The 26,243-nt window shown below is 48.8% G+C and overlaps 1 protein-coding gene across 1 annotated transcript in view; it reads right to left on the reverse strand.

The window, feature by feature from the left end:
- MYT1 (myelin transcription factor 1) overlaps positions 1-26,243 on the reverse strand; it is an 84,518-nt gene that overhangs the window by 28,419 nt on the left and 29,856 nt on the right. The window contains exons 3-6 of the mRNA XM_049869122.1: positions 7,590-7,644; positions 6,727-6,757; positions 1,138-1,200; positions 209-489 (exon numbers count right to left, since the gene is read on the reverse strand). Coding sequence (XP_049725079.1) covers positions 209-489; positions 1,138-1,200; positions 6,727-6,757; positions 7,590-7,644 — 430 coding nt within the window. The remainder of the gene's footprint in view (positions 1-208; positions 490-1,137; positions 1,201-6,726; positions 6,758-7,589; positions 7,645-26,243) is intronic.

Below are 26,243 nucleotides of genomic sequence, written 5' to 3' on the forward strand. Positions count from 1 at the left end.
ACAGACACGCATAAACACATACACACAGACACCTACAGAGACACGCAGACACGCACACAGATACACACATACAAGTGCAGGGCGCACACCCTGGACAGCCCCTCTCCCAGGAAACCCACCACGTCCGTACAAGCACCCCTTGTTCTCGAGGGCTTTCACTCGCCTCACATGCCCTCCCCCTCACATCGATCTGCAGGCTGCACTGAACGCCCTTTATTCCAGGAGGAAGAGCACAAAGCACCTTCAGCTGGCTCGGGGCGCTGCGTCCCCTCCTGCCCGGACATCTTAGCCTCGTCCCCCTCCAGAGTTCCTTCCGACTCGTCTGAGACAGAGGCGTCCTTCACCTCGGCGTCCTCGCTGCTGTCGCTGTCCATGCCATAGCCCTCGTCCAGAGCCAGCTTCAGGGGCTGCGGCTTCCGCTTGGCCGCCAGGTGCTCGGCCTCAGCAACCCCCAGCCGACGCTTCTTGGCCAGGGGGCAGCTTTGCAGGCTGAGAGGAGGGTGAGAGCAGGCTTGAGCCTCTCACTGCCCTTCTATCTCCAGGCCCACACTGTCTGCAAGGATCACCTAGCTCTCACCTCCATTCCTCCCGCCACCTCCCAGCTAGATGGTGCTGAGTGTCTACCATCTTACACCTCCCGCCTGCACTCTTCTCTATCCTGCATTGCCACAGTGTCCACTCAGGGTGCAGAGTCGTTGCCCTTGGAGGGCCCCACCCAGCCCATCAGGCCCTGCAGCACCAAAGGGCCCCCTTTCTCCACCTCCAGACCCCAATGCCCACGCCCACCTGAGCCTGACCCTGCAGTGAGGGCACGTGAGGTCAAGCCAACAGGACAACAGAACAGCTGCTGCCACAGCTCACACGCCCCCCACCAACATGCACCTCCAAACATGCCCCCCAACACATGCATCCCAACATGCATCCCCCAGTATATGCCCACAGAGGGGGCCAGGCTGCTGTGAGTCCCTCTGGCCACACCTCATCCACACCCTGGAAGGCCGAGGGAGGGGTCCCACAGGCACCACGCCTCTCGACTTGGTCCAGGCCTGACCCCACAGCTGCAGGGTTTCAAATCCCTGAGGGCCCAGTGCAGCAGCATGGGGCCACATCCCACCAAGCCTCCTCCCTGGGCCTCACCTCCGGTGCCTGGAGTATTTTCCCCGGACATGTCCAGAGCCTGTGCAGCCCGGGGTGGGGCAGCTGCAGGAAACAAAAGGGGGGGTCACTTGGGTGTGGTCACTGTGGGGAGAGCCAAGTAGGGCCACCCCAACCCTTGGCTGGGAAGCAGAGGACTGGGAGCCACCAGCTACATGTGCTAAAAATGAAAAAACTTACTCGTTTAGATAAGCAAGCACCCATCACAGTTTTACAAGTGTGTTTAACTAAAGCTCTGTAAAGGCATGTCCTGAGGCTTCACTGGGCCCTTCCCTCCCAGGACCAGTCTTCCCACTGCCCGGGCACTTTATGAACAGGGATTGCGGAGGTGTCCAAGGCGACTAGTCACAGCACCCCCTTCGCTGAGGGCTCACAGCTCCACAACACCACTGATACTGCTGCAGCCCTAACAGGCCCTTTACCTGGACAACCAGCTCTGGCAGATATGCACAGCTGGCCAGGGCTCCAGGCCCCACTGGACATGGTGCAGGATGGCAGATGATGGGAAGGAAGGAGACTTGGGGAGTCCTTCACCCTCCACCCCACCTGTTCTCAATGGAATTGGCCCAGCAGTGGGTCCAGGTACTCTGGTCCAGGCACTGACCACGTGGTAAGACTGTGCCTGGAGTCTGTCCTGGGCAGCAGGCAGGGCAGCTACAAGGGCATCCAGGAGAAGGGTCAAGCACAAGTGCTACAAGGGGTCTGCCATTGCCCAGTGGGCCATACATGGGGCTAGCCAGCTCAGGCAGTGAGGAGCCTGCCACAGGCTGCTAGGATTTGAGGGGGAGGGAGGCGCTGGGCCAGCCTGTTGTAACAGGACTGACATCACAGCCCAGGCCCCTGCCAGGTCAGGCCATCCTAAAACCCATATCCATGGACCAGAGGATAAGAGTACATCTCCCTGGGCACCAAAGAGAGAAGGGTGTGGGGCCAGCACCTTCCCATCTTGTCCCCATGCCTTGACAGCAGATGACTGCCCTGCCAGCCACACGCTCACTGACCAAGACACACGCAGTCCCACCCACCCCCAAGCTCCACCACAGTCGCTGGGAGTGAGGGGGAAGGGACTGTTATGGTGACCAAAGCCAACCCTTGGGGTGGGACCACCACAGCAATCCTAGTGCTGGATTCATTCTGTTAAAAAGATGGAAGGTTGGTTACTATTTGTCTGGAACAGCAGCGGAAGAGTGAGACCCAGGAATAGGAGAAGGAAATGGATGGCAGGCTTAATTGCCTCCAGAACCACTACATCCATTACCATGAGACCAGCAGAAACAGATGGTGCCCAGCTATCATTACGGAATATTTAAATCAAGGAACCAACAGATGAATCCTGATCAAAAGGAGGAAAAGCATACAAAACTTCACACTCGTTTGGAAACCAGACTTGCTGGATCCATTGGGATAGGGAGAACCCCCGAAACTAATACCCAGAAATAATCTTTAAACCTTGAACAGAAACTATTCCATGAAGCCGTTGTTAAGGTAAACAACAATTTAGCCCAATTAATAAAGAACATTTGCCTTGGGCATAGCGCTCTTATGAACTATTACCTATATGAGCTAACCTGACAACAATTAATCTAAAGCACAGATGAGAACTTTAAGGGGTGGAGAGTCTAATTTCATAGTGATGAAACAATATGGATAGAGACAGCGAGAATGGTGACACGATGTGAAGCATACAACCGATGTCATTGAACTATTCGTGAGAAATTGTGAATGGATATGTGTTTGGTTGTGTATGTCGCCACCAAAAATAAATAAAAATTAAAAAAAAGAAGGAAGGAAGGAGGGAGGGAGAGAGGGAGGGAGGGAGAGTGCACGACAGGAGACTGAGGGGAGCCTGGCGGAGGAGCATAGATTCCCCTCCCTCCCCGCTGCCCACGCATGTCCAGTTCTAACATCTCCACCCCACACTGCTGTCTTTGCTTTCAGTCTCTCAAGAACCAGCTTGGAGACTTTTCACAAAAAGCTCCTTGTTGTTGGTATTTGAAGCTGAAGTCCCAATTAGCTGGTTAATTACTGAGCTAAACAGGCAATTAGGTGACAGCTGCAGTGGTAGCAGTGGTGGCTTCGGGGTGGGGGGGCACTGGTGCTGCCTGAACACATCACCCAAGCAGCCACACCCCACCCTTTGCCGGATGGCTGGGTCCTCCTAGACAGGAAGCTGGGGACCCCATCCCTGTCCCCAGGTGCATCTAGAGCCCACGGGAGCCCCCGTGGTGGGTGGGGAACCTCCATGGTGGGGAACCCCCATGGTGGGGAACCCCTATGGTGGGGAGTGGATCTGCATGTAGCACATCTTCCCTGACCTCACCCCTTGCTCCACATGGAGGGGGGCAAGGGCTCAATAAGACGGAGCAGCTCAGGTGCTCCAGGTAGCCCCTAGGTGGGTGCTGGAATGATCAGAGGGATTTGCATTCATGAGGGATGTCAAGGAGAATACTTCTAGAGAACTTCCAGAAATGCTCATCTGTGACCGGAATCAAGGTGGATGGGTGCCAGGTCCCAGCATAAGGCCCAGCTCCACACCCAGGGCCCCAGGCAGGTAACCTCAGTGAGGAGGTGGCAGGAGCAGATTTGATACACTACTGTGTCCACACAGACCCGCCCCCTCCAGGGACCCTGCTGAGTCCAGAAGGAAGTGCAAAGATGGTTAGTCTTCTCAGGCACTTGGAGCACTAAACTCAGGGCACCACATACTTGACATCCACTCAGGAGGTAGGAGAAGGTGCTGGCCAAGCCCGAGCCTCTCCCCAGTGACACAGTGTCATCAGGCCAGCAGCTTCCTGCTCTGCTGAGAGGCAGGTAGGACATGCAGGTGGGCGGGGCCTATGGGGCCATGTCCCTCTTCCTGCACACAGTGCCTCACCCCAGCACAGTTTCTCCATCATGTTTATATCCAGAACATGACTTTCCTCCCAAGATGATGGTGGAGTGTTCTCTGCAGTCATGCTCCCACCACAGCCCTCCCCACGCTGGCTATGTGGTGTGAACCCTACAGTGTAAGCCCCATGGTGTGAGCCCCAAGGTATGAGCCCTGAGTGTGAACCCCAAGTGTAAGTCCCATGATGTGAGCACTGAGGGTGAGCCCTGAGTGTGAGCCTTGCATGTGAGCCTCATGGAGTGAGAGTCAAGTATAAGCCCTGAGTGTGAGCTCCAAGTGTAAGCCCTATGGTGTGAGCATTGAGTGTGAGCCTCATGGTGTGAACACCAAGTGTAAGTCCCATGGTGTGAGTACCGAGTGTGGGCCCTGCATGTGAGCCTCATGGTGTGAGGACCAAATGTGAGCCATGAGTGTGAGCACCAAGGTGTGAGCACCAAGTGTGAACCCTGAATGTGAGCCCCAAGGTATGAGCCCCAAGGTGTAAGCCCCACCATATGAGCCCCGAGTGTGAGCCCTGAGTGTGAACTTCACCAGGTCAGGGCTCATCACCTCATCTACCATAACTGGCTATGCTGTGCATGGACTTGGGGGTCCATGTCAGAGGTATAAACACTTCCACGTGGCTGATCCAAGCTACGATGTGATGCCGGGAAGAGGCGGCTGTCAGCTCGTGTGGCCACATGTCCAGGGGTCAATTAGTGTCTGCTGGATACATGAAGGACGGCGTCTCCACAAGGAACATGTTTTCATTCCTGCCGCGTCTTTCCTCTATTGAATTCTAAGCATCACTTTTCAGAACCTGAAGAGTTGCTGAGAAAATAGTTGCTAGAAACCTGGTGTCATTGCACAAGCCCCTAGTTTCCCCACAAAGCACATAAGGACCTCACCTTTGCCAAAGGCACAGGTGGGGCCATATGACCCTGAGCCAGGTGGTCATGTAACCCCTAGCTCTGGAATCAGCATGAAGGCACGGGGCAGATTGTAGGCCAAGTGTCTGACCACACTCTGCCTCAGGGCATGGTGTGTCCCACCCAGTCCTCTCCATTTCTAAGCAAATAAGCCTATTTTGAGGTTTGCCTCCCCCTGCTGCTTTGAAGTGACAAGAGAACACCTCGCCCCATGGGTCTGTCTTTCCAATTCACTTTATGACTTCATCTACTGCCAAAATTAATAGCCATTATGAAAACACAGAGTTCTCAGGTCCCCGGCCTCACTGTGGTGCCTCTTCTGCCTGTGTGCGCTTCCCCCACGTTCCCCACGATGCTCCCCAAGGTGGGTGCCGCAGGGCGCCTCCTCCCAGAGCACCCCCAGGGTAACGCGGAATCAAATTGTTGAGCCTACCAGGCCCCCTTACCCCCGACTACCCCAGTGACCCTGTTCCTTGGGAGGACTGGGTAGGGAATTGAGCACACGGGACCATCTGCCATGATCCTCCCCACCCAGACACAGACCTGGGCTTTGGACAGTAGGACATGAAGCAGCTCCTCTGGTTGAACTTTGACCCACTGAGCCTCAGTTTCCCCTTTCACAATGGGCTAATCCAACCACCAGCAGGCTCTTGTGAGGGTGAGTGGGTCAGGTCTATGACATGCCCCCTGCTCCCTTGGAGCGTGGCTCCGGACCCCACGCCTGCACAGGGTCACTGTGGGTCCCTTCCAGTTCTAGGCTTTGTCATCGTGATTGAACAAAGGCTTTGTGATGAGCAAGATGCAGGCCCCAGGCTCGCTCAGAGCAGAAAGTGTGCTGAGGCAAGAGGGCGGGGCCGAAGCCCTGAGCCCAGGCAGGTCAGACAGGAAAGCGTCTTTGGGGCCACTGACTATTGGCTTTGAAATGGTTGGTCTTGTGTTCCGCGAATTTCACCGCATCGGTGCCTGACTGTGCTGTGAGCACCAGCCACTGCTGTGGGGGAGAGAGCCTACCCCCACCCCGCTTGGCCCTGGGAGGGTCCCTGGCTGGTCCAAGTCCAGCCCAAGGAGACCCTCAGCACCATTACCTCCCTCCTCTCATGTTGTCATACAAAATGCACCATCTCCACCCTCCTTGGAAAAGGGGAAATCAGGGCCAGTGTTCTTTGCTGACTGCTGGGCACTGAGCAGGGTCAGCCCTCAAGACCTCTCCTGGCTCCCCAGTTTCCCTTGCCCACCCCAAGGCCTTGGCCGAGCCAGCAGAGAGGCAGAACTCCATGGGCTCCAGGGAAGCCTTCTCTTCTGCACTCACACCAACCCCCAAGTCCAGGCCGTGCCCTTCCCATTCCCACCCGCTCATCCTGGCACAAGGCTCTGCCTCAGATCCCGAATCTATCAGAGCATACAAGCCCATGCTCAGCCCCATGCCCATTGCCTACACAGGGAGCATTGTTCATGGCATTGAGAGGAGACCCTGCTCTCATGCTCTGGCTGAACTTGGCCCCCAGGCCTTTGGCACAGAAGCATTTGTGGGGCCCAATGATGGACCCCCTTGCTGCTGGTCTGGTAGTGACCAGTGTGAGCAGGGCCACCCTTGTCATGAGCTGGGCATCTGGTGGGGCCGGGCAGAGAGGGGGAAGGGCAAAGGTAGGATAGAATGGAGAGAGGGGGCTCATCAGGAAAGAAGAGGGTCCCAGGCTACCTGGACACCCCGAGGTGGGCTCAGACCTGCAGCCAGCCCAGCTTGCATGCGATGCTTACAAGAACCTTCCTTACCTGAGGTCGGTGCCTGCGGTCTCTGAGGGTGCTGGTGGGGGTGGGGGGGGGAGAAACACAGGTGGAAATTAGAGCACAAAAGACACATTTCCTAACAGCCCCGAGTGCACGAAAACTCAGCCCGGATCTGCCAAGTACAGCGTAGATAATCCTCAGGAGAACTGAACCGCTCTCCAGGGCCCTCTAGAAACTTCTCCAAGGCCTAACTGAGCAAGGCTTCTTCCAACCCCAGTGCTGACACCTGTGCTCAGGCCTCAGCCCAGGACCCAGGACATGCTGAGGGGCAGCTGTCTCCTACTCTAATTGCAGGTGAGTTTCTCTTGCAGATGTCCAGATGAAACGGACAGAGGGAAGGACAGACAGGCCAAGCAGCCAGCCTATTGCTGAGATAGGTGACTGCCAGGGCAAGACAGCAGAAGTCACAGGATGGCCTGCCCAGAGGGGCTAGGGACCTGGCCCCCACCACAGGGACCCTCACCCAATGCACCCTCGGCACAACACGCCCCAGGTGCAGGCTGGGCTCATCCTCACGGGGCTGCACTCACCCCTGAGCAAGAAGCCCCATTTGCCATTCCAGACCCTGACCTGCAATCCCCACCAGCACCAAGTCCTTGTCCTGGAAGGGACAGAGGCCAAGGAAGGAAGTGCTGGGTGTGGTGAGGAACCGCCTTGTCTCTGCACCAGGCAGGCGCCTATGCAAAGGCCCCAGAGCCAGTTCTCCCCAGCAAGCACTGAAGCAGCTGAAGGGCTTCAGGCATCTGCTGGGGGCATTCGAGGGATGTGAGTCCTGCCATGGACTTTTCCCTGAGGACACCATCAGGGAGAGTGCCTCAGTGAGGCAGTCGCCAGGCCTGGGCACTCACCTCGGCCAGCCTTGGACCGTGTGCGAGCCCGCTTGTCCTCATTCTCTAGGCTCATCTGTAAGCAAAACAGCCACAGATTAGTGAGAATCCCAGTATCGGATCAGTTTCTGGCTCAAGCTCTGTCTGTGAAGGTAGACTCTGTCCCCAGAGACAAGGGGAGGCCTGGGACCAGGAGCAGCAGGTAAGGATACTGCTGGCAGAGAAGGTTCCACCTGTGGATGAGGACACGGCTGGCATCTCCTTGCCCTCTGCCCCCCACCCAGAGATGTCACCTGGGAGACCCAAGGCATTGGGGCCACCCCCAGTCGGTATGCTCAGAGGTTGGCTGCCCGCAGGACCCCCCACCCTGCCTGAATAGTCAGGTGTCTGTTGGCCCCCAGACCCCAGAAGGGGGTTCCTGTATAGGCCAATGCCACCGTTTGCGACATGTGGTTCTGGGCGGCCCAGGGAGAGGCTTCCCTGGTGATGCCACATTTCTGACCGTGTGTGCCCTATATACACAGAACCGTGTGGGATCGGCAGCAGTGTTCTGAAGAATAGGGGCCAGCTGCCCACAAGACGGACATATCCTAATGACCACATTAAAATGTAGAAAGAAGCAGGTGAAAAACTTGACACTAAGTTTTATTAACCCAATATAACCAAAATATCGTTTCAACATGAGACCAGTATAAAAACTATCAGTGGGTATTTTCCATTCTTGCTTTGCACCAACTTTAGCAACCCAGTGCGTATTTCTCATATCTTGATTCGGGTTGGCCGCATCTCAACGGCTCAGTGGTCACAGTGTCAGGACCACTGTGTGGGGCAATGCAGCTTGGGGCAGAGGGGTCTTGAGTGAAAGCCCTGCAGAGGCTGGAACCCAGTCCCCAAGGCTTGGACCCATGCATCCTCACTGCCTGCACCCATTGCACCTCTCACCCCACCTCTATGTTCTCTGCTCCTGCCCACAATCTCACCCAGCTCAGGTAGTTGAGGGGGAGTCCCCAGCAGGTGACATCCACAGAAGAGGTGGGCCTGGGGACAGGGGTCACGGGGGAGCTCTTGAGGAGGAAGTGGTCCCAAGGCCTTCGGATCACACATAGACTCCTCCATGGCAAATCTGGGTGTCCCGGGCTCAGGGGGAGGATGTTCTCCACAGAGAGAGGCCAGCTGGCCAGGCAGCCAGGCAGCTGCGGGTCTGTGCCTGGCAGGTGTCAGAAGCCAGGGTGGCGCCAGACATGCCCCGGAAGGTCTCACCCCAGCGTCAGGAAGGAAAGGGGCATGTCGAACCTGCCCAGAGCATCCCCGACTGTGGCCACAAAGCCCCAGACAGCCAGGGCTTCGTCTGTGAGGCTGCCACTGGGGAAAAGCAGGCATTTGGAGAAGGAGGAGAGGCGGGAAGGGGGACAACAGGATAAAGTCTGAAAGGATTTTTGTTCCTAAAAGCCAGCAAGAGGCAAGTCTCTCAGGAACCTCCCAGGGAGAAAGAAAAAGGAATTCCCCAAATTAGTAAGACAAAATGTGCAAGGGAATCACCCTCAGGCAGCACCGCTAACACATGATTTACGTGATTTGTTAAGGAAGAAAAATCAAAACCTAAGGTAATTTATGCAACCTGTCAGCCCGGGCAGTGGGCCACACGGTGAGCTTGTTACAGTTTCCAGTAACACCAAAGAAGATAATCGCTGTAATTTGTATTTTTAAAGCAGAGACTCCCCATGGGGTGATGGCTCACATGGAAAGGGAGAACAGGAGCAGGTGTCAAAGGTCCTTCATTAGTTTACAGCCTCGCACCCGGCTCTGAGTGCACGTGCCTCCGAGGCTCCACAATGGAGCTAATGCACCTGATTGCTGGGCCCGCTCAGCTAAAATGCCATCTACGGCCTTTTTTGTCAGTTTTCCCAAGGAAATTGGCAAGCATTCTGCTAGGTTAAAGCATGCCTTGGCAATTTGGATTTTCTGCAGATAAATTATTCAAAAAGCAGACAGTAGAGAGGGCTGCAGAGATTCCTAATGGGAGATGCTTGCAACCACGTTCCCTCTGCAGGAGCTGACAGCTGTACAATCATCCAGCCGTGCCCCCGATTTGCAATTTATCTGCATCAAATGGTCAATAAGCCAGAAATTTTCTTCCCTTCATGCAACTTAGATTTTAAAAGGGAAAACTCTGAACTACAAGGAAAAAATCAGCCTCTTTAATGTGAGAATGAGTTTGTGAAGTGCGGTGACTTGAAATGTCAACAACAAAGCGGGGAAACTTTGATTTACAGGTTGTTTGGAACCAGCGGTGTGGCCACGCAGATGCCTCTTGGTGGTAGGGGAAAGGATGGAAGAAGTCAGCAGTCTACCTTTATGCCATCTTCCTTTCCAGAAGATTCTGGGGCTGTGCACCCAGAGCCCAGCACCATGTCTGCTGGCCTGGTGGTCATCCGCCCCAATCACACGCCAACCAGGCTGTGCCCTAAAGGGCATCTCTTTGGCACAAAGACAATGAGTCATTTTCCAATATTTCCTTGATTTATGAAAAGAAAAAAAAAAAAAAAGGCCAGTGACTTGTTTCAAGCACAAAACAGCCAGGTCCCTGTTTCTGCTCAGCCAAAAGACAACCTGGCTGACTCTGCTGCCTCAGACAGAATGCAGACTTCTCTGCTGCTCACCACAAGGCCTCCAGCTCTCTCAAGAGGGACACTGCTTTTGCATTTGACCACTTCCAGCGTGGTCCAGTGTGTTTCACAGGTTCTGTGCTCCATAACCTTTTTGTACCCGGCAGTTCATATAATAACCATGAAATTTTTCAGCCTCTGGAGTTTATTGGGAAGCTGCTGTACCACTGACACTGCAAGCTGCCACAGGCAGGGGCCTTTACGACTGTTTGAGACCTAAGAAACAAGCATGTGTCACAAATTACTCTTTACTGAGTATTGTATGAGATGTCTGAATTTTTGGTAGGAAAAATGGAAATTTTGTAAATTTTTATTTGTAACGCATATGACCAACAGACCCTGATAGGAACTCTTGAGTAAAATTAGCGGTACTTCACACAAGGCCATAAAAGTGGAAATCAATAACAGAAAAATTAGAGAAGAGAAATCCAATACTTGGAAACTGAACAATACCATCCTGAAAAAAGACTGGGTTATAGAAGACATCAAGGAGGGAATAAGGAAATTCATAGAATGCAACGAGAATGAAAATACTTCCTATCAAAACCTCTGGGACACATCAAAAGTAGTGCTCAGAGGCCAATTTATATCGATAAATGCACACATACAAAAAGAAGAAAGAGCCAAAAGCAGAGAACTGTCCCTACAACTTGAACAAATAGAAAGTGAGCAACAAAAGAATCCATCAGTCACCAGAAGAAAACAAATAATAAAAATTAGAGCTGAACTAAATGAATTAGAGAACAGAAAAACAATTCAAAGAATTAACAAAGCCAAAAGCTGGTTCTTTGAAAAAATTAACAAAATTGATAAACCATTGGCCAGGCTGACTAAAGAAATAGAGGAAAGGAAACAAATAACCCAAATATGAAACGAGATGGGCCACATCACAACAGACCCTACTGAAATTAAAAGAATCATATCAGATTATTACGAAAAATTGTACTCTAACAAATTTGCAAACCTAGAAGAAATGAATGAATTCCTGGAAAAACAATACCTACCTAAACTAACACAATCAGAAATAGAACAACTAAATAGACCCATAACAAAAAAAGAGATTGAAATGGTAATCAAAAAACTCCCAACAAAAAAAAGCCCTGGCCCGGACGGCTTCACTGCAGAGTTCTACCAAACTTTCAGAGAAGAGTTAACACCACTACTACTAAAGGTATTTCAAAGCATAGAAAATGACGGAATACTGCCTAACTCATTCTATGAAGCCACCATCTCCCTGATACCAAAACCAGGTAAAGACATCACAAAAAAAGAAAATTACAGATCTATATCCCTCATGAACATAGATGCAAAAATCCTCAACAAAATTCTAGCCAATAGAATTCAACAACATATCAAAAAAATAATCCACCACAACCAAGTGGGATTTATACCAGGTATGCAAGGCTGGTTTAATATTAGAAAAACATTAATGTAATCCACCATATAAACAAAACAAAAGACAAAAACCACACGATCTTATCAACTGATGCAGAAAAGGCATTTGACAAAGTCCAACACCCATTTATGATAAAAACTCTCAGCAAAATACGAATTGAAGGAAAATTCCTCAACATAATGAAGGGCATCTATACAAAGCCAACAGCCAACATCACTCTAAATGGAGAGAGCCTGAAAGCATTTCCCTTGAGAACGGGAACCAGACAAGGATGCCCTTTATCACCGCTCTTATTCAACATTGTGCTAGAGGTCCTAGCCAGAGCAATTAGGCTAGACAAAGAAATAAAGGGCATCCGGATTGGCAAGGAGGAAGTAAAATTATCTCTATTTGCAGATGACATGATCTTATACACAGAAAACCCTAAGGAATCCTCCAGAAAACTACTGAAACTAATAGAAGAGTTTGTCAGAGTCTCAGGTTATGAGATAAACACACAAAAATCACTTGGATTCCTCTACATCAACAAAAAGAACATCGAAGAGGAAATAACCAAATCAATACCATTCACAGTAGCCCCCAAGAAGATAAAATACTTTGGAATAAATCTTACCAAAGATGTAAAAGACCTATATAAAGAAAACTACAAAGTACTACTACAAGAAACTAAAAAGGACCTACTTAAGTGGAAAAACATACCTTGCTCATGGATAGGAAGACTTAACATAGTAAAAATGTCTATTCTACCAAAAGCCATCTATACATACAATGCACTTCCGATCCAAATTCCAATGACATTTTTTAATGTGATGGAGAAACAAACCACCAACTTCATATGGAAGGGAAAGAAGCCTCGGATAAGTAAAGCATTACTGAAAAAGAAGAAGAAAGTGGGAGGCCTCACTCTACCTGATTTTAGAACCTATTATACAGCCACAGTAGTCAAACAGCCTGGTACTGGTACAACAACACGCACATAGACCAGTGGAACAGAACTGAGAACCCAGATATAAATCCATCCATATATGAGCAGCTGATATTTGACAAAGGCCCAGTGTCAGTTAATTGGGGAAAAGATAGTCTTTTTAACAAATGGTGCTGGCATAACTGGATATTCATTTGCAAAAAAATGAAACAGGACCCATACCTCACACCATGCACAAAAACTACCTCCAAGTGGATCAAAGACCTAAACATAAAGACTGAAACGATAAAGATCATGGAAGAAAAAATAGGGACAACGTTAAGAGCCCTAATACAAGGCATAAACAGAATACAAAACATTACCAAAAATGACGAAGAGAAACCAGATAACTGGGAGCTCCTAAAAATCAAACACCTATGCTTATCTGAAGACTTCACCAAAAGAGTAAAAAGACCACCTACAGATTGGGAAAGAATTTTCAGCTATGACATCTCCGACCAGCCTGATCTCTAAAATCTATATGATTCTGTTAAAACTCAACCACAAAAAGACAAACAACCCAATTAAGAAGTGGGCAAAGGATATGAACACGCACTTCACTAAAGAAGATATTCAGGCAGCTAACAGATACATGAGAAAATGCTCTCGATCATTAGCCATTAGAGAAATGCAAATGAAAACTACGATGAGATACCATCTCACTCCAACAAGGCTGGTATTAATCCAAAAAACACAAAATAATAAATGTTGGAGAGGCTGGGGAGAGATTGGAACTCTTATACACTGCTGGTGGGAATGTAAAATGGTACAACCACTTTGGAAATCTATCTGGCGTTTTCTTAAAAAGTTAGAAATAGAACTACCATACAACCCAGAAATCCCACTCCTCGGAATATACCCTAGAGGAATAAGAGCCTTCACACGAACAGATATATGCACACCCATGTTTATTGCAGCTCTGTTTACAATAGCAAAAAGCTGGAAGCAACCAAGGTGTCCATCAACGGATGAATGGTTAAATAAATTGTGGTGTATTCACACAATGGAATACTACGCATCGATAAAGAACAGTGACGAATCTGTGAAACATAACATGGAGGAACCTGGAAGGCATTATGCTGAGGGAAATGAGTCAGAGGCAAAAGGACAAATATTGTATAAGACCACTATTATAAGATCTTGAGAAATAGTATAAACTGAGAAGAACACATACTTTTGTGCTTACGAGGGGGGGAGGGAGGGAGGGTGGGAGAGGGTTATTTACTGATTAGTTAGTAGATAAGAACTACTTTAGGTGAAGGGAAGGACAATACTCAATACACGGAAGGTCAGCTCAACTGGACTGGACCAAAAGCAAAGAAGTTTCCAGGATAAACTGAATGCTTCAAAGGTCAGAGGAGCAAGCCCGGGGGTTTGGGGACTATGGCTTAAGGGGACTTCTAAGTCAATGGGCAAAATAATTCTATTATGAAAACATTCTGCATCCCACTTTGAAATGTGGAGTCTGGGGTCTTAAATGCTAATAAGCGGCCATCTAAGATGCATCAATTGGTCTCAACCCACCTGGATGAAAGGAGAATGAAGAACACCAAGGTCACACGATAACTATGAGCCCACGAGACAGAAAGGGCCACATGAACCAGAGACTTACATCATCCTGAGACCAGAAGAACTAGATGGTGCCCGGCCACAACCGATGACTGCCCTGACAGGGAGCACAACAGAGAACCCCTGAGGGAGCAGATCAGTGGGATGCAGACCCCAAATTCTCATAAAAAGACCAGACTTAATGGTCTGACTGAGACTAGAGGAATCCCGGTGATCATGGTCCCCAAACCTTCTGTTGGCCCAGGACAGGAACCATTCCCAAAGACAACTCATCAGACATGGAAGGGACTGAACAATGGGTAGGAGAGAGATGCTGATGAAGAGTGAGCTACTTGTATCAGGTGGACACTTGAGACTGTGTTGGCATCTCCTGTCTGGAGGGGAGATAGGAGGGTAGAGAGGGTTAGAAACTGGCAAAATTGTCAGAAAGGAGAGACTGGGAGGGCTGACTCATTAGGGGGAGAGTAAGTGGGAGTATGGAGTAAGGTGTATACAAGCTTGTATGTGACAGACTGACTTGATTTGTAAACATTCACTTAAAGCTCAATAAAAATTATTTTAAAAAAATTAGCTGTACTTCATATGCACAGGAGCCCTGGTGGCGCGGTGGTTAAGAACTCAGCTGTTAACAAAAGGGTCAGCACTTCGAATCCACCAGCCACTCCTTAGAAACCCTATGGAGCAGTTCTACTCTGTCCTATAGGGTCTTTATGGATGAGAATCGACTTGATGGCAACAGTTTGTTTTGGTTTTCATATGTACCACTAAAAACTTAGGGTAAACTTGTGGGAGGGGGCAAAAAACAAATCCACACCATTGTTGTCATTAGGTTCCGTTGAGTCAGTTCCGACTCATAGTGACCCTATGCACAACAGAACGAAACAATGTCCCAGTCCTGTGCCATCCTTACAGTCATTGTTATGCTTAAGCCCATTGTTGCAGCCACTGCGTAAATTCATCTTGTTGAAGGTCTTCCTCTTTTCCACTGACCCTCTGCTTTACCAAGCATGATGTCCTTCTCCAGGGACTGATCCCTCCTGACAACGTCCAAAGTATGTAAGACGCAGTCTCGCCATCCTTGCTTCTAAAGAGCATTCTGGTTGTACTGCTTCCAAAACAGATTTGTTCTTTCTTCCGGCAGTCCACAGTATATTCAACATTCTTCACCAACGCCACAATTCGAAGGTGTCAATTCTTCTTCGGTCTTCCTTATTCGTTGTCCAGTTTTCACATGCATATGATGCGATTGAAAATACCATGGCTTGGGTCAGGTGCACCTTAGTCTTCAAGGTGACATCTTTGCATTTCAACACTTTAAAGAGGTCCTTTGCAGCAGATTTTCCCAGTGCAATGCATCTTTGGATTTCTTGACTGCTGCTTCCATGGGTGTTGATTGTGGGTCCAAGTAAAATGAAATCCTTGACAACTTCAATCTTTTCTCCGTTTATCATGATGTTGTTTATTGGTCCAGTTGTGAGGATTTTCTCTTTTTTTTTTTTTAACATGTTGAGATGTAATCCATACTGAAGGCTGTGGTCTTTGATCCTCATCTGTAAGTCCTTCAAGTCCTCTTCACTTTCAGCAAGCCAGGTTGTGTCATCTGCATAATGCAGGTTGTTAATGAGTCTTCCTTCAATCCTGATGCCCCGTCCTTCTTTATATAGTCCAGTTTATCAGATTATTTGCTCAGCATACACATTGAATGGGTATGGTGAAAGGATACAACCCTGACACATGCCTTTCCTGACTTTAAACCACTTAGTATTACCTTGTTTTGTCTGTACACATTCCTCATGAGCACAATTAAGTGTTCTAGAATTCCCATTTTTTGCAATGTTATCCATAATTTGTTATGATCCACACAGTCAAATGCCTTTGCATAGTCAATAAAACACAGGTAAATATCCTTCTGGTAGTCTCTGCTTTCAGCCAGGTTCCATCTGACATCAGCAATGATATCCCTGGTTCCACATCCTCTTCTGAATCTGATCTGAATTTCTGGAGGTTCCCTGTCAATATAGTGCTGCAGCCACTTTTGAATGATCTTCAGCAAAATTTTGCTTGTGTGCAATATTACTGATATTGTTTGATAATTTCCACATTTGGTTGGATCACCTTTCTTGGGAATTGGCATAATGTGGATCTCTTCCAGTCAGTTGGCCAGGAAGATGTCTTCCATATTTCTTGGCATAGACAAGTGAGCACCTCCAGCACTGCATCCGTTTGTTGAAACATCTCAGTTGATATTCCATCAATTCCTGGAGCCTTGTTTTTCACCAATGCCTTTAGTGCAGCTTGGACTTCTTCCTTCAGTACCATCAGTTTCTGATCATATGCTACCTCCTGGAATGGTTGAACATCAACTAATTCTCTTTGGTATAATAACTCTGTGTATTCCTTCCATCTTCTTTTGATGTTTCCTGCGTCGTTTAATATTTTCCCCATAGAATCCTTCACTACTGCAACTCGAGGCTTGAATTTGTTCTTCAGTTCTTTCAGCTTGAGAACAACAGAGCGTGTTCTTCCCTTTTGGTTTTCTATCTCCAGCTCTTTGCACATGCCATTATAACAATTTACTTTGGCTTCTCGAGCTGCCCTTTGAAATCTTCTGTTCAGTTCTTTTACTTCATCATTTCTTCCTTTTGCTTTAGCTGCTCAAAGTTCGAGAGCAAGTTTCAGAGTCTCCTCTGACATCCATCTTGGTCTTTTCTTTCTTTCCTGTCTTTTCAATGACCTCTTGCTTTCTTCATGCATGATGTCCTTGATGTCATTCCACAACTCGTCTAGTCTTCGGTCATTAGCGTTCAATGCATCAAATCTATTCTTCAGATGGTCTCTAAATTCAGGTGGGATATACTCAAGGTCATATTTTGGCTCTCGTGGACTTGCTCTGATTTTCTTCAGTTTCAGCTTGAACTTGCATATGAGCAATTGATGGTCTGTTCCACAGTTGGCCCCTGGCCTTGCTCTGACTGATGATATTGAGCTTTTCCGTCATCTCTTTCCACAGATGTAGTCGATTTGATTCCTGCATGTTCCATCTGGTGAGGTCCATGTGTATAGTCACCGCTTACGTTAGTGAAAGAAGGTATTTGCAATGAAGAAGTTGTTGGTCTTGCAAACTTCTGTCATTCAATCTCTGGCACTATTTCTATCACCAAGGCCATATTTTCCAACTACCTATCCTTCTTCTTTGTTTCCAACTTTCACATTCCAACCACCAGTAATTATCTATGCATCCTGATTGCATGTTTGATCAATTTCAGACTGCAGCAGCTGATAAAAATCTTCTATTTCTTCATCTTTGGCCCTAGTGGTTGGTGCGTATATTTGAATAATAGTCATATTAGCTGGTCTTCCTTGTAGTCATAGGGATATTATCCCATCACTGACAGCATTGTACTTCAGGATAGATCTTGAAATCCTTTTTTTGACCGTGAATGCAACACCACTCCTCTTCAAGTTGTCATTCCCAGCCTAATAGACTATATGATTGTCTGATTCAAAATGGCCTATACCAGTCCATTTCAGTTCACTAATGCCTAGGATATCAATGTTTATGCATTCCATTTCATTTTTGATGATTTCCAATCTTCCTAGATTCATACTTCCATACATTCCAGGTTCCAACTATTAATGGATGTTTGCAGCTATTTCTTCTCATTTTGAGTCATGCCACATCAGCAAATGAAGGTCCCGAAAGCTTTACACCACCTGCTTCATTAAGGTTGACTCTACTTTGAGGAGGCAGCTGTTCCCCAGTCGTCTTTTGAGTGCCTTCCAACCTGGGGAGCTCATCTTCCGGCACTGTATACTACAACGTTGTGCTGCTATTCATAAGGTTTTCACTGGTTAATTATTTTCAGAAGTAGACTGCCGGGTCCTTCTTCCTAGTCTGTCATAGTGTGGAAGCTCAGCTGAAACCTGCCCTCCATAGGTGACCCTGCTGGTATCTGAATACCAGTGGCATAGCTTCCAGCATCACAGCAACACTCAGGTCCCCATAGTACGACAAACTGACAGACACGTGGGGTAAGCTTGTGGGAGGGGGCAAAAAAAACACATTACCTACCAAAAATTCAGACACACTCAATGATCCCACGTACTTCCATTAATGAAAGCATATTATATCAACAAAAAATTCAAAGCAGAAAATAATTGGGTCACGAAAGGGTTAAGCCCTCTCTTCACTCTGGTTAATGTCTGAGGAGAGCAACACTCAGAGGTAAATGCACCCTGTTTGCCGCCTCTGCTCACAGAGGGCATTGTGGCTCATCATCCCTTCAACGTGCTTTAAAGCATCATATAAAAGTGGTCTCACAAAGGCCCAAAGTCAGTTAAATGGGGAGAAGGTGGTCTCTTTAACAACTAGTGCTGGCATAACCAGATATCCACCTGCGAAAAAATGAAACAAAACCCGTACCTCACACCATGCACAAAACTAACTCGAAATGGATCAAAGATCTAAATATAAAATATAAAACAATAAAGGTCATGGAAGAAAAAATAGGGACAACGCTAGGAGCCCTAATACATGGCATAAACAAGTATACAGAACATTACTAACAAAGCACAAATATCAGAAGAGAAACTAGATAACTGGGTGCTCCTAAAAATCGAACACCTATGCTCATCCAAAGATTTCACAAAAAAAGTAAAAAGATTACCTACAGACTGGGAAAAAGTTTTTCGCTATGACATTTCCGATCAGCGTCTGATCTCTAAAATCTACATGATACTGCAAAAACTCAACCACAAAAAGACAAATAACCCAATTAAAAAATGGGCAAAGGATATGAACAGGCACTTCACTAAAGAAGACATTCAGGTAGCTAACAGATACATGAGGAAATGCTCGCGATCATTAGTCAGTAGAGAAATGCCAATCAAAACTACAATGAGATTCCATCTCACTCCAACAAGGCTGGCATTAATCCAAAAAAGCACAAAATAATAAATGTTGGAGAGGTTGTGGAGAGACAGGAACACTTACACACTTTGGAAATCGATTTGGCATTTCCTTAAAAAGCTAGAAATAGAACTGCCACACGATACAGCAATCCCACTCCTTGGAATATATCCTAGAGAAATAAAAGCCTTTACACAAACAGATATATGCACACCCATGTTCATTGCAGCACTATTTACAATAGCAAAAAGATGGAAGCAACCAAGGTGCCAACATGAAAGGATAAATAAATTATGATATATTCACACAATGGAATACTATGCATCAATAAAGAATAATGATGAATCTGTGAAACATTTCATAACATGGAGGAATCTGGAAGGCATTATGCTGAGTGAAATTAGTCAGTTGCAAAAGGACAAATATTGTATGAGAACACTTTTATAAGAACTCAAGAAATAGTTTAAACAGAGAAGAAAACGTTCTTTGATGGTTATGAGAGTGGGGAGGGAGGGAGGGAGGGAGAAGGGTATTCACTAATTAGATAGTAGACAAGAACTATTTTAGGTGAAGGGAAAGACAACACACAATACAGGGGAGGTCAGCACAACTGGACTAAACCAAAAACAAAGAAGTTTCCCGAATAAACTGAATGCTTCAAAGGCCAGAGTAGCAGGGGCAAGGGTTTGGGGACCATGGTTTCAGGGAACACCTAGGTCAATTGGCATAATAAAATCTATTAAGAAAACAGACTGCATCCCACTTTGGAGAGTGGTGTCTGGGGTCTTAAATGCTAGCAAGTTGCCATCTAAGATGCATCAATTGGTCTCAGCCCACCTGGAACAAAGAACAATGAAGAACACCAAAGACACAAGGTAATTATGAGCCCAAGAGACAGAAAGGGCCACATAAACCGGAGACTATATCAGCCTGAGACTAGAAGAACTAGATGGTGCCTGGCTACAACCGATGACTGCCCTGACAGGGAACATGGATGGAGCAGGAGAGCAGTGGGATGCAGACCTCAAATTCTCATAAAAAGACCAGACTTAATGGTCTGACTGAGACTAGAAGGACCACGGAGGTCATAGTCCCCAAATCTTCTGTTAGCCCAAGACAGGAACCATTCCCAAAGCCAACTCTTCAGACAGGGATTGCCTGGACTATAGAATAGAGAATGGTAATCGTGAGGAGTGAGCTTCTAGGATCATGTAGACTCATGAGACTATGTGGGCAGCTCCTGTCTGGAGAGGAGATGCGAAGGCAGAGGGAGTCAGAAGCTGGCTGAATGGACACAAAAACAGAGGGTGGAGAGAAGGAGTGTGCTGTCTCATTAGGGGCAGAGCAACTAGGAGTATATAGCAAGGTGTATATAAATTTTTGTATGAGAGACTGATTTGATTTGTAAACTTTCAGTTAAAGCACAATAAAAAAAAAATTTTTTAAGTGGTCTCACATCATGCTTGCTAAAGTAGAGGGTTTGTGAAAAGGAGGAAGACCCTCAAGGAGATGGATTGACACAGTGGCTGCAACAATGGATTCAAACATAGCAAAAATTTTGAGTATGGTGCAGGATCAGGCAGTGTTTCATTCACTTTGAAATGAGTGATTGTATCAACTTAAGATCCATTGTGTTTCATTCTGTTACACATAAGGCCACCATGAGTTGGAGCCCACTGGACTGCAACTAATAACAACATGCTTACAGAAACTGGAAAAGAACAATTAATATCCATAGAGTTCCCACCTAAAATAAATAAATAAAAGTGGTCTCACTCAAGAGGGCATTTTTGCTTTGTTGTGTTTTGTGGTTTTTTTTTTCAGTGAAGACAAGATTAATCACATAGCTCTTTTTAAATGCTCACAGTTTTTACAAGAACTGGCTGCAAGGACCAGCCACTTTCAGATTTGCTGCATAGCACCCTGGCAGGACTGAGCTTCCTTACGTTGACCTTTACATACTCGGAGCCCAGAAGGCCAGTAAGAGGAGTAGTTGGAGAAGGGCAAAGCCTCTCGTGCCTATCTTTAGGGGACATGACTCTCCCAGCCTCCAGTAATGCCGGGGTTGATGTTCGCACAGGGCATCCTCCATGCCTGGCAGCTCTGTACCAATCTCCCTTTGCAGCGGAGGTGAGGCTGCCACTGGCCCAGGGCATGAGGACCCTGCAAGGTAACCCTGCTCTCTTTTCTCTTTGGTTCCTCCAAGGGCCTTGAGAACTACCTCTCTCCACCCCGCCTGACCCTGCCCTCCTGCATAATGGCCAAGGGCTGCTCAGGGGACAATCAGTGCAAAAGCCCAGGTAATGGGCCCTCGGACCTTGCTCTCATCTCCGCTTGGAGCACCAACGCAGCCAATACCCACCCGCAGCTGGGCCCAGAGCAAAGGCCATAACTGATGCTGGGTCATCTGCAGAGAGACTGCTGCTTCCAGAGGGAAACGAGAGATCCTCGCACCAACCCATGCGTAGAGCACAAACGCCACTCATAACTGTGCAGACCAGGCCTGAGACCACCAGGGAGCACCTACCCAGGGAAGCCAGCCCTCTTAGGGAGCCAGCAGGATACCAGAGCCTGGTGAAGGCCGAGGAAGAGCCCTGGTAGCCTTGGCTCTCGTAAAGCTACATGCATGCTCAAGTTAGAATAGTGACAGCATCACGGCCCAGCCTTCCCAAGTGTAACCGTCACCCCAAAGGCACTGCCCAAAGGCCAGCGCCCCAGGACGATGCTCCTCTGCTGACTCGGAAGCAGCCTGGAGCGTCACAGCTGGTGCAGGGCTGTCCCCATGATTGAGGACCCTGACCTCCAAGGTCACTGGTGCCCCACAAGCTACCTCTGCCACTGTTTGTAGACCCCGCCCAGGTCCCCGCTTTCTTCAACTGCTCTTCAATCCTTCAGTATCCTGCCCGCCCCTTCCTGGCCAGGGTCCCCATCAAAGTAAGGTGCCCAGGGGGCTCAGGACGAGGTCTGGACAGTAAGGGGAGGGTGGAGAGACCAGTGGGAGCTATTGACTACATGAGTGGTCCACTCAGGTGCATCTCTGGGAGGAGCTGCAAGAGAGGGATTTGGATTTGCAAAGGCCCTGGGCCAGCTTCTGTGAGAACAGCAGGCTGCTGACAAAGAGCGGTGCATGGGGTGGGCTCAGAGCTGACAAGATGGAGGGGCTGGGGCTGAGCAGAGGAAGCTCAGCACACCCTGTTGCCAGGCAGGCAGTGAGGAGGCACTGTCTGCGACCTCGGTGAGAGCACAGTAGGAGAGAGGATGGGCTGACAGGGAGGGAGGAGGGCTTAACAACACTGAGGCCCGCTAAGAAAGAGGTGGGGCAGGTTTGAGGGCACAGGAGGTATAGGAGGTGCTTTGGACCTGTTATTTTTGAGGGGTGCACCCTCTTGAGGGGTGCACTGGATGTCTAAGGAGGCACTGAGATGTGGGACATCCATGAGGGCTCATCAACTTGGAGTCAGCTGAAGACTCCAACTCCCAACCCTGGCCCATCCCTCCCTCAACACCCTGGAGGGTCCATCTGCTCATGAGTGGGACCCGCCCAGACTTCCCAGGGTTGGTGGTGTGTCCTGGGCCATAGTCCCTTCCCTCCCTGGATTCAACATCCCTTTGTGGGATGAGAGTTGGAGCATCGATACTTCCCAAAGGCAACCCTGAGCACCTGTGTTAGAATCACTTGTTAAAATGCAGGTGCTCAGGCCCCTCCCAAATGGACTGAGTGGGCTCTGGGGACTTGCAATTCTCCAGGGTCTCCAGGTGATTCTAAAGCCCTCGACAGTCCACTGTAGGGGGAGACAAGCTCAGGGTTCTCCTGTAGATGTGGCCTGGTGCTGGTACCAATAGGAGAGGCTCAGAGGCTCAGCCCAAGCTGCTGCTGACCCCACAATGCTTGGCACCCCCACAGCTCTGCACCAGCACCAGGAGAGGCCAGTGCTCTGTGCTGGAGAGACATCATCAGCAGGGAGAGTAGAGGATGGGAATGGGCTCCATGGGGTGGTAAGAAGGAGGCTGGTATAGGTGACGGGGATGCACAGAAGAAGCTTCTGACCAAGTGCAGGACAGCATGGAAGCTTCCTGGAGGAGGTGTCCCAGGGAAGGAGACCTAAGGGAAGGCATGGGGTTGCTCAGGTGCAAGTGGGGCAGAAATGCCACAGATAGAGAGACAAGCTCTCACAAAGGCCTGGAGGAGGAACATGACTGATTCAGGGGTCCATGAATGACTGGGTACAACCAGAGCCCAGAGTTTGGGTAGGTGTGGGAGAGACAAAGCTGAAGAGGTGTGGGGCAGCTCAGGACATGGTGGGCAAGGTGAGAGTGGGGGCTCATCCTGCAGATGAAGGAGCCCAGCAGGGTTTTCCACAGGGGTGAAGGGGCATATCAGATTTGTCTTTGGAAAGATAGCACTGATAAGGAGCCAAGGCCACCTCCTGGTGCAAGCAGTGGGGACCGAGGTAGCAGGCAACCACCCTGAAGACTGGCTGGATGTGTGAGGGAGGGAAGGCAGGGCTGGCCTAGCCTCCGACTTGATGGTCAGCCTCGAGGAGAAGGGAGCCTGAGGGAGAGGAGGAGCAAACTTAGACAGGTGGGTTGCCAGTGGGACATCAGGGAGCTGTCCAGTAGCCACTACAAATGGATGTCAGTGCTCAAGTGAGCAGTGTGGGCAGGGTCTGGAGATGGGAGTCCACACTTGAGGGCAGTATGGGTTGTAAGCGCTCTTGTGAGTAACAGAACAGAGGTGGCAGGTGGGCCCCAAGCACAATGACTGACACTCAAGAGACCAGGTCCTGCCCCCTGAGAATGGTGGGCACAACTCAATGCCAGCCACACTTCCTGGTAGCCACCAACAACTACTCATCTCCTCTTTTTTCTCCTTTTCAAAAAAAGTCCACCCTCCTGTACAAAACTGAGGGCTAGTCCCTGACCTGACGATGAGATATAAGGGTGTCTGCAGGGCTGTCTGGGGAAGGTTTACTGGCTTATCATAGAGAGGCCACAGGAAAGGCACGGTTTCCCACTGCAAGATGTTTCAGAGTCTGCATGTGATGCCTGGAGCTGCAGCATCCACACTGTGACCATGGGGCACACAGTGTGGGAAGGTGTTGGTACATCACTAAACTACCGAAGTAGCCTACCCTGGAAGAGAAGGTGATAAACATTCCTTATTGTTTAAACCAATTTTATTTGGATTCTGTTACTTGAAGATGAAAGCCTGATGAAGAGGTGCAGAAAACAAGGCACATCACAAGAGAATGTGTAAATGCTATGTGGGCTGTATGGACTCTGTAATGAATTGAATTGTGTCCCCCAAAAATATGTATCAACTTGCCTGGGCCATGATTCCCAGTATTCTGTGATTAACCAGCATTTTGTCATCTGATGCTATTTTCCTGTCTGTTGTGGTTAATAAGCCAGGATTAGAAGCAGTTATGTTAATGAGGTAGGACTCAATCTGCAAGATTAGGTTGTATCTTGAGTCAATCTTTTTTGAGGTATAAAAGAGAGAATCAAGCAGAGAGACAGAAGGACCTTATACCACCAAGAAAGTAATGCCAGGAGCAGAGCACGTCCTTTGGACCCAGGACCCCTGCACAGAGAAACTCCTAGACCGAGGAAAAACTGATGACAAGGACCTTCCTCCAAAGCTGACAGAAATAGAAAACCTTCCCCTGGTGCCCTGAATTCAGACTTCTAACCTACTAGACTGTGAAAGAATAAACTTCTGTTTGTTAAACCCATCCATTCGTGGTATTTCTGTTATAGCAGTACTAGGTAACTAAGACAGACTTCAAGTCAAGGATCTCAGGGAGGAGGAGACAGATATGAAGCAGCTTCCTGGAGGAAGAGGATGGCCCAAAGAGCATCAAGCTCCAGAGGAGCAGAGGCTGAGGGGGTCCAGGGTTGGTGGGGTCACCTTGGTGTATGGCGGGTGGTGAGGGCTCCCTCTCTCCAGCCACCCCCCCTCGCACTGTGTCCTGCTGATTTCTGTCATGGTCTTCATCTTGACCTGTAGTAACCTCATTGTCTGCGTTTTCAAGTTTCTAGTCTTCTCTCCTGCAGAAGTAAGCCCCGAGGGCAAAGTGCTACTGGTGTGCTCACTGCTGGGTCCAGTGCCAAGAAAACAGCTGGTGCTCATACATGTTACTGAAGGACAGACAGATGGGCAGATGGGGGTAGTTAGAAAGTCTCTGGAACCCCAGACCAGGAAGGTGGTGAGGAGTGGTCAGATGCAGGGAGAATGTCTCCCCAGAGCCTGAGCTGCAGAAGGAGGCAGCCTAGGGTCTTGTTTTATTTGAAATGTATTCTGGCAGCCAGCAAAACTGGGAAAGCTAGAATGCACCTATGGCAATCCCTGGGGACCTCAGAAGGATGGGACTGGGGAGACAGAGTAGAGAGACACAGCAGGGACACATGGTTGAGGCCTTCCCACCCTGCTCAGGTCAGCCAGCATCTCACACGCCAGCATTGCACTCAGACTCCCCTTGTTGGGGAGGGGGTGAGCAGAGCAACAGCTTCGGTTTGTTTTGCCCTCTCACCTGTGCACAAGGGTAACACCTGTGGAATCTCAAAGAAGGTAGTATCTGCTTGGGACCCACATTTCCCACTACAGCGATGCTCTGTTCAAGCAGCCCTCTGCTTCAAAGACGTGCAAGTTTCCCATCTGGGGACCCCAGTGAACAGCCTGCCTTCCATTCTCTGAGTCTCCAAGGCTAAGCCACATGTCCACTACCCTGCTCTCCCCAAAAGCCATCAAAGCCCCCACCCCTTGCAGTAACAGTTTCTGCCCCCTCCCCTTGGGTTGCATCCTGCCATGTGTCTGGAATTCTCCTGGCATCCAACCATTGTGCAGCCCACTCCAGCAGAATAAGCCAGCAGTTGCTATTTGCTCCTCCCAGGGCTGTAAAAGACCCCCCATGAGGTACATTCAGCACATGTCTTAGAAAGTCTCTTCTCCCACCTCTAAGCATGGGACGTGGCTCCCTCCAACCCCAGATTAAAAACCACAGATGTTTAACAGGCACCCTAATGAAGCAGTCACGTCTGTTCCATCTGTCAAAATCCCAGCATAAACAGGCTTCTGCCCACCCGGGGTTTACAGTGGTTTCGAGACAGGCAGCAGAAAGGCTGCACTGTCAACAGGAGGGTCCGCCCAGTGTCCTACTAGTGTGCCGTT

The sequence above is a fragment of the Elephas maximus genome, chromosome 25, assembly GCF_024166365.1.
Source record: "Elephas maximus indicus isolate mEleMax1 chromosome 25, mEleMax1 primary haplotype, whole genome shotgun sequence".
NCBI classification, from domain to species: domain Eukaryota; kingdom Metazoa; phylum Chordata; class Mammalia; order Proboscidea; family Elephantidae; genus Elephas; species Elephas maximus.